The sequence below is a fragment of the Papio anubis genome, chromosome 12 (assembly GCF_008728515.1).
Source record: "Papio anubis isolate 15944 chromosome 12, Panubis1.0, whole genome shotgun sequence".
NCBI classification, from domain to species: Eukaryota; Metazoa; Chordata; class Mammalia; order Primates; family Cercopithecidae; genus Papio; species Papio anubis.
In genome coordinates, this window is record NC_044987.1 from 90,460,479 (window position 1) to 90,475,048 (window position 14,570).

The 14,570-nt window shown below is 36.4% G+C and overlaps 1 protein-coding gene across 1 annotated transcript in view; it reads right to left on the bottom strand.

The window, feature by feature from the left end:
- The window catches only part of DCDC1 (doublecortin domain containing 1), a 508,775-nt gene that overhangs the window by 249,936 nt on the left and 244,269 nt on the right, over positions 1 to 14,570 (bottom strand). The window contains exons 14-16 of the mRNA XM_021926829.2: positions 7,252 to 7,353; positions 3,752 to 3,915; positions 580 to 705 (exon numbers count right to left, since the gene is read on the bottom strand). Coding sequence (XP_021782521.2) covers positions 580 to 705; positions 3,752 to 3,915; positions 7,252 to 7,353 — 392 coding nt within the window. The remainder of the gene's footprint in view (positions 1 to 579; positions 706 to 3,751; positions 3,916 to 7,251; positions 7,354 to 14,570) is intronic.

A 14,570-nucleotide genomic window follows, 5' to 3' on the forward strand; every position in this document is an offset into this window, starting at 1 on the left:
AGAGCATGCCACTGCACTCCAGCCTGGGTGACAGAGTGAGACTCCATCCCCACCCCGCAAAAAAAAAAAAAAAGAAAAGAAACCAGCTCCTGGACAATCATGAGCAGAGATGAAGCAAAGTGCCTCCTTAGATCTTCTAACTCCTACTCTTCACTGCCCCAACAAGTCCCCAGAACGTTGCTTTTGTTTTAAATGTACCATCATCAGATAAGAAGTTTAAATGTAAACACTCATACAAAGAACATATTTTATATTTTAATGATTCCATTTTAAATGATTAATTTAGAAATAATCACTAAAAACGGCTTTTACGTTTCAAACAAAATTGCTGTTTCTGCAAAGCAGAAACTATGCTTTGCTCATGGCCCCATATGGTTTTCTAAAACTAGGGGAAGTTAACAAGTCTTTTAGGCACTACCTCGTTATACCATTAAATAAATCAATAAAAGAAACAATTCTTATTTAAGATAACTGAAAAAGCATCTTTTAGTGTTTCGAATCTCTTACTCTGAAAAATCCTGAATTAAGTGATTTGGATTACTTTAACCAGATCTTTAACAAGATTACTTGTTAATTTACTTGCCACATCCAGGTAGCAGAACAGCATTAGGATCCAAAAAGGTCTTATATGCAACCACGATGTCACCTCTGGCAAATGCACTCACTCGGTCAAAGGTCAAACCCAAAGCAAGGTTTAGTGGAGATCTGAAAAATGGAAAAAACATCAAAACTATCTTCAGAATTATACATACATTGAAATTTGAGCACAAATAAACAATAAAATACACATTATCAGTGTCTAATAAAATTCGGAAATAAGTGGGTTTCCTATTATATAGCACTATTGTTGGTATTCTATACTAACACCTGAAATGTATACTTCAGTTTATTTAGCTGATCTATAATATGCCAAAATAGTTTCAACATATGTAATTTTAAAAATAATAATTGCAATAATTAAAGCCAAGTATTTAGTTAGGAAAAACAATTGTCATTCATATAATGTTCATTTTTCATGTATAACAGTAATCGAATACATCTATAGTAATCTTGGGAGCTGATAATTAAATGAATTATTAATATTTGGCCACAAACAACTATTTTTGTGAGCTCACTAAATGCTATGCTGATTTGGTTTTCATATTACATATTGTTAGGCACACTTTTAAGTGAATTTGGAAATTAAAATCAAAAACAGATTTTAAACGAAAACAATGGCCACTATTGTACACTATCAGCCATTTTTCTATAAATAGCTTAAGACTTGCTATTTATCTCTAGAATTAAAAATTGACGACATCACCTGTGTAGTCTTGTTACCAAAAATATTTAAATTGAATCTAATTATGAGAAAACACTCAGACAAACCCAGAATGTGGGACATTCTACAAGAAAACTGCCTGGACTCTTGAAAAATAAATTAATGTCATGCAAAACAAAACAAAAGATTAAAAGAATATTCTAGATTAAAGACAACTAAAGAAAATAACTAATATAATACAAGGAAGTGTATTTGGATACTAGATTACAAAGAGCTCTAAAGCATATTTTGGTTAGCTTGAATAGAGAGTATATATTAGAGGATATTACATCACTGTTGACTGTGTTAGATATTATAATGTGGTGACACATAATTCTTCTTCAGTTATGTGACCTGAAGCATTTAGGAGTGAAATTTTAATGTCTGGAATTGCTTTCAAGCCGCTCAAGAGGGAGAGAGAGATGGGAGATATAACAGGTAAAACAAACGTGGCAAACTCTTTAAATTAGTGAATCTAGATGAAAGATATATACAGGAGCTCATTGCACTATTTTTTCAAGTTTCCTTAGATTTAAATTTTTTCAAAATAAAAATTTGAAGGAAAAATAAAGTATTCAAAATAGAAGCGGACATTGGCAAAAATCATCTTTTACAAATGAGTAGCTTGACCCCTTCAAATCAACATAAATTAGACACAGTAGAATTACTTACTGAAAATGAAAACCATTTACTTAGTATGTATTGCACGTTTTCTCAACATATTTCAAACTAGATGGCAATAACTTTTTAGACATATACATTTTAAATATTCCCATGGTAGCAAAATGCTGTAATGGTTTCCTGGTGTTTTATGTTGGATTGGAAACCAAAAAAAAAAAAAAAAAATATACATTAAACTGTTAAAATCATACTGAAATACAAATAAATATATGCACCGGTAAATTTCTCTGACAACAATTCTCAGCTGATCTTTAGAATATCTCAGATTTTTTTGCATTTTACCAGTTATTCCACAAATATGATCCAATTAGCTAAAAACAAATATTTAATATTATTAAAACGCTGCATTATAGCAAACATCATTAAAAGTATCAAAATTAGTGAGTCATTAATTTCACTTTGACAATAATATTAAAAAGAAATAATAATGACACATTTTATTAAAGCCTATCCTTGTAATAGGAAGGGCTTACTCGATTATTCAAGAATTCTTGCCACTTTAAAATTCATCAGTTTTTATCATTGTAAAAACAACTCTACTTATAATGCAATTAAATTGTATTTTGAAATTTATCTATGGACAAAAACTTACCATTCCTTAGAGATTTTTTAATTATCTAAATTACACAGCCTAAGAAATCATCAAGCATTTTAATTTTACTGGGACAGATGAAATAAAATTTTGTAACATGCAACCCACAACTTATTCTAGCAACTTCCTCCAAAACCTTGATGGATTTCTGAGTACATTTGTTTCAGTATTTGAAATTTTAACTATTTGAATATATAGCAAATCCAACAGCCCTTGTTTTGCTAAGATTTAGGTTTATTCATGCTATTTTCATTATAGTTAATATATGATCAGTTATACTCTATATGAAAAATTATTTTCCCTTATTCTGTTCTACAGATAACAAGCTAAAAAAAAATTAAAAATAGGCAGAAAAGTGTGTTTAAGTTTCCTGACAAGCAGTTTCAGAGTTCATCTGGATGTGTTCTGTCAAAATATGCATAAATTTTCTAGATATTGAACACAACAGCCCAGCTCATCACTGCCTATATACTGCAGCCTTTTTCTTTCTTCAGAAACACAGATAATTTTATGCAGGAATTTACCAATCTACAAAAATTTACACAATGCTCAGCAATAACCAGTAATTATTGTGGGATAATGTAAGGTGCTTTTGAGGAATATAACTTTGATAGGATAGGGCTTATAAGCTTTACCAATTTATCTTTAGCCGTCCTGTCATTGGTGCTTAAAAGGTTAAGACTTTATTTGTGAAAACATAGAGAGATAGTGGGGAATCATGTTGTCTACAGCTTCATAAATCTTGCTTAAGATCCTTTTCAATTACCATCCATTTCTCCTTTAAAAAGGGACAAAAAAAATAGAGGAGTGGAAACAGGTCAGGGCAGTGTGCGACAATGACAGTGTGATGGGCTTGGGCCCCCCGTGGCGTTTCCATCTGCTATCATTAAGGTGACTACTCAGACATGAACAAATCCCTCTTGCTGTGCTGACAGGCAGACTTCAAAAACTATGACAAGGCATTAAGACAGAAAGTCACAGAGAGAGAGAGACAGAGAAAGAGAAAGAGATGTCATATTCCACAAACAATACTGCCTTGCAAAAACACCTCTGAAATTTTATTGGAATTCAAAGTAAAAAATCTTTCATAAAGGGTGCTACTTGACTTCTCAAATCCCCTTTCAAATTAGCTCACCCCTGGAAAGATTGAGGACAGAAAACAAATCCTTTGCTCCTACCTGTATGCTCTACCATAAGAGACCCAAATTTTTTGCTCATTCTTCAGCAAAAGTGGATTCTTAATTTCTTGGCCATTCTCATCAAAAAGCCGCATTGAGGAAAAATTGAGGCCTGGTGGGTTGATGGAAGAACCTCGAAGCCTTTGATGAATCTTGAGAAGTAACTGGTTGGGGGTGGGGGTGCAGAGGGGACAGAAGAGAATAAATAACCCGAAATGGGAACATCTGTAATAAACTGTCTCTACTCTGTAACAAATGAAGTCCAAACAAATGATAATTAAATTCATATAGAATGTTAAAAGAAGTGTGAAATGACAGCAACGTTTAGCTCAGTGTAAAGTAACAAAATGAGCATGGGCTTTTAACCAGCAGGGGGTGCCACAGGCTTGTGATTGAGCTCTGACCCTTTGGCACAGGGACTGAAAGCAGATGTGACAGTCTTACAGAAAGAGCATTTAGCTTCTACACATGGTAACGGTCCTCTTTGATAAGGGTTATGCTTTTCTTGTCTGAGCTACACATTTTGTTAGGGGCCATCCAGACCACGTTCAAGTTTTACAATCACCAAGCTCCCTGTCCCCAGCAAATCTCAGGTAACTAATAGTAGGACAATTGCCAAAATTAAAAGCACTTTTAGCCTAAGTTGGTTCAGTTAGAAAGATCTCTCCCTAGATGCATTTTAATTAGGAACCCTGAAATAGCTTGTGGACATCTTCAATAATGAATGTTTTTAAGTTGTGAGTAAGACATCATTAAAGTGTGAAGTATGAAAAGCTGTCATTTAATATTTAAAATAATAGCATTGTCAGTGTTTGCTTCTATCTTGCATTTAGAGTCTCTAAATTATCGAGATATTTCTAATTTAGGGCAAATTTCAAATATAAAGTAAATCTAACAGAACTGTGCTGCATATGGTATTTGAAAAGACATTTTTCATTATCCTCTGTCACCTTTGTTTAAGTGTTTCGGCCTCTGCTCTTCCCTGCTCTGCACTCCACCCTATCCATCACTCTTCCCCCAGCCTTCTGTCACGGGCTTCCTTTTCATCTGTCCCTTGTCAGTTCTTGTGTTTCTCGATTTCTTGTTAATCTGTAATCCCTGCAGGGATGTGGATGTAGCTGTGGTCTTTTCTGGCCTAACTGCAGTTCAGGGTCCTTTATTTTCTTTTCTTTTTTGCTCCTCTATTAATTCCCATTGAGGGTATATTGAGAAGTGCTAAATGCTGAGGCTTAGAGGAAAGAAGGGAAAGTCACAGGTCTGCCATATATCTCAGGTGTCTCACGATTGGCTGTAAACTCGACTGAGCAAATATTTCCCTTGACCAGAAACTACATGTATAGGACCTAAGAATTAGGTTTTGTTCCAATTAGAGATACATAATAGTATCTCCAATTTAGTGTTTTCATTAGCTGAAGATTTTTAGTCTTGAGCATTAGAAAGGCATTAATAGTTCTCATCCAGCATAGCCAATTCCTTTGAACTAAAAATGATCATTACTCTCCTCTTTAGGTGTATAAGAGGCAAAGGTGTCAGAACAGTAAAAATCTATATTGCCTTGGTTATTTTTCCATTGAAATGGCAAACATATTTTGAAATCTACAGATTGTATTTCTAAAGCCCAACATTTATTTTTGTGTTGTTTCAGCCCTTGAGCTTATTTTTGTTGCTTTGCTATTATTTCAGAAAACATGTTATGCTGATCATTTTTTAAATCACAGAGATTTTGCTTTACAGGCACCACCTTTTTATAAAGGGGAATGATACAAAAGATTTAAGGCCTGATCCAGGAAAGAAATGTGTGTACAAAGAAGAGGGATGCGAGGTAGGGATGCGAGGTAGACATGCGATGTCAGCACCTGACCACTTAACCAAATTCACTTTCACAGGAGTTGCATTGCAATCTCTATTTTCTCAAGTTGGTGACAGACTGCATTTTAGGTGTTCAAAGATGAGCATTCAACAGTCTACAGGAGGTAAGGGCCTCTGTGCCCCTCATCTTTAGGTCATTGGTTAGGGCTTTGCTGTAGCAACCAAAAACTGTGATAATCTTCACCCATTTATCTTTAAAGCTATCATCACCAGGCCTTTATAGGATAATATAGGATAAGAATTTGTTCAAGAATCTGAAAAGAATGTGAAACATCTTAGGCTAGTGGGCTAGTGATTGAGACATGTGTCCACACAAGGGAGTGGTTGTCCTTGGGTGGTGTAACAAGGGCTCTCCCAAAGAGCTTTATAATGCCCCTAATTAATGTTTTTGCCCCAGATTTATTGCATACAGAATCACAGCACAGCTCAATTTCAGTGTGCTGTAAGTCAATACAAAAAGTTTCTATAGAGTAATATCTTCCTTTATTTTATTTATTTATTTTTTTTTTTTGAGATAGCATCTCACTCTGTCGCCCAGGCTGGAGTGCAGTGGTGTGATCTCAGCTAAATGCAACCTCGGCATCCCAGGCTCAAGTGATCCCCGCACCTCACCCCCGAGTAGCTGGGACTACAGGCATGTGCCACCATGCCAGGCTAATTTTAAAATTTTTTGTAGAGATGGGGTTTTGCCATGTTGCCCAAGCTGGTAAAATATTCTAATGTAAAAAGTCGGGGAGACAGGTGAAAATCCTATGAAGGCCTTTGTGTCATGGTGATTTGTATAATCAGGTATGTTATGGTAAAAAGAAACCAGTCAAGGTTCTGGATCTTTCTCTCTCTAATCATAGTATTTCTTCCTCTCTTCCAGGTCCAGCTAATGATCCAATGACAGCATCCCAATTCACATACAACTTTTTTGATTGGTTGTAAAAGCCAGGTAATGGATACCACCAGGAGAGGTAAGTCTGAGGGTGCTGAACTGAAGGGAGAAAAAGGGAGCAAGTTACAGAGCAAAGGCAAGGCAAGAGAGCCCAAAACACTGGTGTGTGCTCGGGTGCATAACCCCAATTTGTAAACAACAGGCTGTTCAGTGTCCTTTTATGCAAGACAAAGACCCAAAATAAAGACCCTGAACATGTTGGTTTTGCCTGAGAAACATCCCAATTGTCTGGAAAACAGGAAAACGTAAGAGTGCCTATGATGTAAGCAAAACTAGCTGTACTTGCTCTTAATGAGCAGGGGAGAAGACCAAGGCTGCATGTTAATTACTCAGAATCTAGGGTTTAGAAATACCCTAGATCCAGGGCATACTCTCCACTGAATATAGCACTTTTTTAAAAGTGTAAACAAGAGGGAAATCCTGATGTATCAAAACCAGGGCCCAGCATAGACAGATTCCAAATATAAGCATGAAAAAGATTAAGAAACTGTTAGGTATGGAGTTCAGGAGTTAACACTATACTAACGCTGAAAGCCCAAGAAATTCAGAAGTCAATCTTTGCAATATCAGTCTTTACAGATCAACAAACCATTGATCTTCTGCAAATAACTTTAAGATGTAATTGTCTACATTAGTTGCAATTAACTTGCAAGACACTTTAAAGTCATAAGTAAACTGTCAGTAAACTTACTCTTTCCATCATATGGTCAGTCTGAATTGGGCTATCAGATCCCAGATCTTTTTTCCTGATACCAACAGAGATCTCTCCAGTGTTTTTACCATTTTCAAATACCTGAAAAATAAACACATTCAAAAATAAAAATAAATACATGCACACATACATACATATATTCATACACACATAGATAAATTTAGGTAGTCGTCCTTTTTCTTGGCATCGTGTCAACTGAAAATTGTGCACACGGGAATTGTGCAAAGCAAGGACAGACTGTATAAATACATGTGAGTAGGTAACTGGCAGAGGAAATCAACAGCACTAAAAGAAAAGAAAGGCTCCTGCTTCTCCTTTTGGTTTCAGTGTCTAATTTGACTGGCACACCCTACAATCTTATAATAGAAGAAAATGTGGACATTAAAGGAGGAATCACTGACCACAGTGGATGCTTAAATGAAGCCAGTGTCAAAAAAAAAAAAGTCAATAGCAATCTCACTAGCTCATTTTATTCTTCACAAATAATGTGAGGAATATTTATCTTTGGTTTATACTTAAATACATCAGTGTTCAGCTCATCTTCTGGCTCACTAAAAGGAAATTTAACCTGACAGATTTATTGCATAACAGTATGATGAAAGTCATCCATTTTAAGTGCACATATCCAACAAGTTGTTGAGAACAGAGATAAAATTCATAATATTGCATTATGTAACACTCGCTGGGGAAAAAAAAATGCTAGCAAACATTCTGGTCAAAAGGATCTGAATAAACCAGTCCCGACAGGATGGCTTCACTAGAGTGAACACCACCCCTCCGACCATGCAGAGGATCCATGTGGGATGTGCCATTCACCAGGCAAGAAAGGAAGCAGCTGAGACGGGCCTGATGAATAATTTAACTCCCTGCTTTTTATTTTTTTTTTCTCAAAAGTTCTTTTCTTCCCTCTCTGATATGCCCATCACATCATCAGAGCCATTTTATTTATTTCTAGTGCTATTTCCAGAGAAGATAATTTGGGAGAATACTTATTTAAAAATGAAAAGAAAACTACCTTTTTTATATTTTTGAGAAAGTTTTTGAAATGTATTTAATTAGTCTCAATCTGGTTTTAGAAATAATGTGTTTCAGTAACACTTCCTCAGCCTTTAGTCATAAATAAAGAAAAATAACAATAGTAATGTCAAGAATGGTAGGTTTCATTCCAGTCAGTGACATTCATTGAGCTACTGATAGTCCAGTCGAGACCCTACAGCTTTCAGCCTTGGTGCACTGAGGACTATTTTTAAGTAATAATCCTGAGTAAAGATACAATTCTGAGTAAAAAACATCTCTCTACTTTTCCAAGGAACCTTGTAATCCCAACTTTTGCCTGCAAACCTATGGAAAATAATGTGGGAAAAGACTCTTACTGTAGCCATAATCTCTTCAGGGCTCAAAACTCTCAAGCAACAGAGAGATTTAGCAATGAAGGTCACAATTCTAGGTGGCATGTATTCTGCAAGGTTAGTGTTGACAAAAGCTCAGTTTGGAGAACTTATTGATGTTCCTTTGTCGAGACTTGCTAGACATGGAGTCAGAGTGCAGCAAATTATATTCTAGAAAATAGCAGTGCCAAGTGCTAACTGCTAACCTGAGAAAGCAGAGAGGTCTTGGTCAACACCTAACACCTTCATTAGCTCACTACTTTCTTCACTACTGATAATAAGGCTTCCCTTCTATGTCCAGAAAAGTGTTCTCGAAAATAAAAATAAAAATTGGCTATGACCTCTGTAAATCCTACAAGGGCATTTTAAAAAAGAGATGTTTTAGTGGTTATATAAAAGTTTAGATGCTTAAGTGAAGGGAGGCTGCCCTCACTAGTCATACATATAATGTGTTTTCACTGTGTGTCCAGAAACCGAAAAATTCTCCAAACTGAAATCTTATGAGATTCTGTTTTTCTTAAAGCTCAGCCCTAGTGTATAAGCTCTATATTAATATGCCTATTTTTAAAATGCAATATATATACAAAAATATATTTATGTACTTATTCCTCCTTTGCCTGAGGAATATTTTTATTTCTCATATCCAACGTTTAAACAAAGATAGCTCTCTAAAGAGAGAGTTTCTATGATTGACTTAGATATAGGAAAATAAAAAATAGTCTACCTTTATTTTCCTCCTGCCCAATTCTTGGCTTAAGAAAAATCAGCTGCTGTATTGGCTTCCCAGTGGTTCTCTGCATGGCCTCACCTCCTTACAGCTCTAAAATTAAATTCTCACCCTTGGAGTGGGATGATGCAGAAAGCCAGCTAAGGCTAGCCTTGGGTCCCAAGGAATAAGGTCATAGAACCTAAAAAATAATGATGCACATAGCAGCTAACAACTACTGAAGAAACATCTAGGAATAGGAATAAGTTACGTCTATGCCCTTAGTAACACAAAGTACAGAGTTTCAAGAGTGTTTTCTATTCACCACAGTCTTTTTACTTTCCTTCATGTCAATATTGACTTTTCTTAAGCTAAACTAAATTAGATTAACACTGAAATTTCATTGCAATGTCAATTCATTCACTTGACAAATATTTATTGAGTGCCTACTATGTACCAAGCACTGTTCAGGAACTTAAAAAGCATCAGTGAACTAAGATTCCTGCTCTCAACATGTTTACCCTGTGCTGGACTAGAGGGAGAGGCCAACAATAAGCAATAAGCAGAACACAACAAATGAGTAAATCATATAGCATATTCAGGGTACACCTGGATCTTGTGAGACCTGAAGTTTATATAATTTGGTGGGTCTTCTTTAACAAAAACAATGCAAAACTACAAATGCAAAACTAGTTACAAAATACTCAGAATAAGAAAACAACTTACACAGATTTAAAAAGTTGACACATAGCAAAAACATTAAAAATTCAGAAAAAGTCACAAAATATTTTCATTAACTATCCAAAGCACATGTTTTTACTTCATTGTGTTTAATCACCTCTTCATATAGTAATTCCGTAACATTTTCTAAAGAGAGAACAGAAAGATAATCCAGCCTTATCTCTAGCATGGTTAATTAAAAAAAATTATTCTTGATTAGAAGTTTATTTTGGCATCACAACTTTATTGGTCATTTCATTCAAAGTTTTAGGATTGATGCCATATTTTGGAAAACCTCAATCATATTTCTTTAAAATATGAGCTGTAAAATGTGGAAAAATATTCTACCAATTAATTGGCCCTGTTAATTTCACACCATGTTTCTCTTCCACCACCCACCCACATACATTTGGTGCCAAGCACTCTAGTGCACCAATCAGAAAACATACACTATAAGGTCAACAGGCAGTAGCTGTCTTCCTGGAAGCTCTTTCCATACCAAAATGGCTAGTATTAACTGAGCTATATAAAGAAGTGACTGCAAAACACTAACTAGATTACACTACACCCAACTCAATGTATCCCTAATTCAATTTCTCCTTAGCCATACCTCAAAAATGTGTGCAGTCATTTCAAAATCATGTGGTACAAGAGAGGATATGAAAGAGAAGAAATTGAAGTGGAAAGAGACAATAGGTTTAACCAATTGTAGTTAAAATATATCACGTTTGCAAATTTTACAGGAATTATGCAGGGAAGGGGCCCTAAGCTTAAGTTTCATTAGCGTCATGGTAAATGCACCCTGTGTGGGTTAGAAGGTGGTGCTATGTAAAGGAGAAAAAATACAGCAGGGCAGGGTATACAGACCTGGGATCAAGCAGTGTGATGGATATGCTGGTCATTATATGAATCGGGTGATCTGGATAAGCCTCAAAGAGAGAAAACATTTGAGCAAATATTTAGAGGTAGAAGAGTTAGCCCAACAGACAACTAGGAGAAGAGTACTGCATGCAGAGGGAGCTGACAGAGCAATGAAGCAAGACAGGAGCGCACCCAGTATGTTCCAGGAATTGTAAGGAAGCTGGTGTGACTGGAGCGGAGTGATGCAGAAAGAAAGTACATAAGAAATCAGAGAGGTAAGTGGTAGAGAATGAAATGGGGAATCATTGCCGAGTTTGGAATAATGTAGTAAAAGGATCTGACTTATTAACACATTTTTAAAAGGATCATTATGGCTGCTGCCTTGGAGTAGACTGTAGGAGGCAAAGCAATCCGAAGCCAGGATGACAGTGGCTCAAATCAGAGTATTAACAATTGACATGCTGAGAAATGGGCAGTTTCTGTCGTTCTGTCAGAGTTATGCTATTTGCTTCTTTGTTTATTAGCAGGACTGGGAAATAAAATTTGTAGGTAGGTTAATATTTCAGAAACATTATGTTTGCATTTATGGATGTAAATAAATCAATGTAAATATAACTGTTCATGGGGAGTATTTGTGAAGGCATAAAAATGTCAACGAAGTATTAAAAACATTTTATTGACTGTGAAGATTGTAGAGGCATTGACTTGAACTATATAGGGAAACTTAAACTATATAGGGAAAGCTGACCTGAATGGGCAGTTATGAGCCAATGTGGTTCTTTGATGAGCTTTCCTGTAATCACTTATGACATCTATTTAAGGACTTGTGCAAGGCCTGGTTCAGTACTATTATCTGGCCTTTAATGCTATAAGTCTGGTTAAGAACTAGCTGTGGGGGAACAGCAGGTTCCCAAACTCTCCATAACCACCAGGCAGACCACCCAGGAAGCTCTTCTGTGCGTGAGCAGAAGGCCAAACACCTAAGCTTCAAAATGCCTCAGGATGCAATGCTGTCAAGAGGCAATAATAGAAAAATGACACCGCAGTGTGTTGCCAAAGTTGGTTGGCCATACTGTAACAGGATTTATTACTAGAGGTCTGGTGAAGGAAAGGAATATAAAATAGCCATACAAAACTATCTGGCATATATCAGGTGAACATAATTAAACACATAATGAACATATAAGGTTAACTTACATGTTGTCTTGGACTGGGGACCCCTGAAACTGACTCTGAGACCAAGATTTGCCTGGAGGAAGTTTACTGTGAACTCTCTCAGGACCAACGTTGGTGAGGGAATGAGTGAAACAATGGGCAGATGGGCAAAGCAAGTTGAACTGTGACACAGTTGCAACAAATGCCTCTGGTGGGAGCTCTAGAACCGGGAAGGCACTTAAGGTAGTTCAGAATCAAGAAAAGGGAGACATGCCTTTGCATCTGTGTACCAACCAAATGTTGGATGCAGGCTGCCCCGAGGGTGGGAGCCTAATCTTGGGAGAAGCAGCTCCTTTACACTGAGGGCAATTATCTAAGAAGGATATAGCTGTGGCAGTGGGGGAGATGGGTATCTCAGTCCTGAGAGGGAATCTGGGCAGTGTGGCACAGCATCCACTCCACACACGCACAGTAGGACAGAGCGCAAGACACACTGTCACCTATATGAGCTCAATACTCAAAGCAACTGGATTTTACAGGTGACTCTCAGAAAGGTTGAGTGACTTCACCAAGGTACATCTACTCATAAGGGGCAGGGAAATCTTTAGAATGCAAGTCCAATGACATTTTTAACTATAGATAATAAAATTTACTTTTATATCTAATATTAGAAGCTCTAATATATGAAAATTAAAATGAAAAATTTTAAAGGCATAGAAAAATATTACACAATTGAGTTATTACCTAAATCAAAGAACACAAAAATTAAAGTGAAATATTTTTCTTATGTAAGCAGCTAATTAGCCATGAAAAAAATATTTATCCAACCAGAATTCAAAGTCACTTTCAAATACAGAAAATCACTTCTAACTCAATTAACATTATATGTACACTAAATAAAATACAGGAACTACTTTTTCCATTTTTATAGACTTGCAAGATGGTTTTTAGAATATCCATATTTTTGATATTTTCTCAAATATATTATATAGTATAAATCAAACAGTAAACTTGTCTAATTTTAATATTCAAAGTGATAATCACAAACAAAATATTAAAATTATGGGATTCTGGCAACAAAAATTTAATTAAAGATTCATATATTTATGCTATATACTATATAAGAAAAAGTGTTTTAATGCCTAATACAGATATCTTTAAATATTATTTAACAAGTAAAGAGCCACTAAATTTTGTCCCAGGAAATGAAAATGCACTTAAGTGAAAACAAATTACATAATTCTTTTTTTTTTTTGAGACGGAGTTTTGCTCTTCCTGCCCAGGCTGGAGTGCAATGGCACGATCTCAGCTCACCACAACCTCCGCCTCCCAGGTTCAAGCGATTCCCCTGCCTCAGCCTCCAGCGTAGCTGGGATTACAGGCATGCACCACCACCCTGGCTAATTTTGTATTTTTAGAAGAGACGGGGGTTTTCCATGTTGGTCAGGCTGGTCTTGAACTCCCGACCTCAGGTGATCCACCCGCCTCTGCCTCCCAAAGTGCTGGGATTACAGGCATGAGCCACAGCACCTGGCCAAATTATATAATTCTTAAACTTCATCAATCTAAATGGTAACTGTGCCAACAATCAAATTTTTTTTTAAGCCCAGAAAAGGTATACCGAAGAAAATAACTTTTTGGAAAGAGATATTTTAAAATTCCATTGTAAGCTACAGCAGAGCTCACCATTTTGAAGTATGTAAAGTAGGTGGCTGCCTATGGGGTAGGATTTTAGGAGTGAGCCCAAATACTCTAACCTCAAAATATCTCTCCCACCAACTTGCCAATACTTGAAATTTCAGTTAGAGATTCACTCCTTTGTCATAATTAAAATGCCACAGCTGCATGAGGGGAAATCATATTCAGCCTCATTGGTTATTGATCCTCTAAGGCTGTGATTTTCAATCTCAGCTTCCTGGGACCCCTCAGAGGTCTGGGGTAGGGCTGGGATTAGGGGGCTGGGTGACAGTGGTTTCATATGGGGAATCAGATCTGATGAGTGACTGTGTGGAAGCAGCCACTATCCTCGTTTCAAACAGGGTAGATCCTACTTTTATCTATTTTACGTAGTAGATTCCAAGAAAGAACTTCAATTTCAGAAAAGAAAAAAAAAAATCTAAACTACTATCTTAGCTCAAAACAAAGTATGGCATGTCTTTTTCCTAAGAGCAAGTTTTGAACAAAGGGTGGTATTAACAGCCTGGGTTATCTGCCAGCCCTAATGGAGGGCTGGAGCAGAGGAAGGGCCAAAGGAGACCCCTGTAAAATGGCCCTCATCAGCTTCACAGTGACCCTGGGAGTGGGCCCACATTCCTTCCTTGTGAGTATCTCAAGTCACTTTCCACTGTTTCCTTATAGTATTTTTTAAAATACTCTTACCCCAGTTTTCTGTGACTACTGACAACATTTCCAAAATAAGGCGTATGTTTCTGCACACACACACACACACAAATCAATTTGTATCCAGT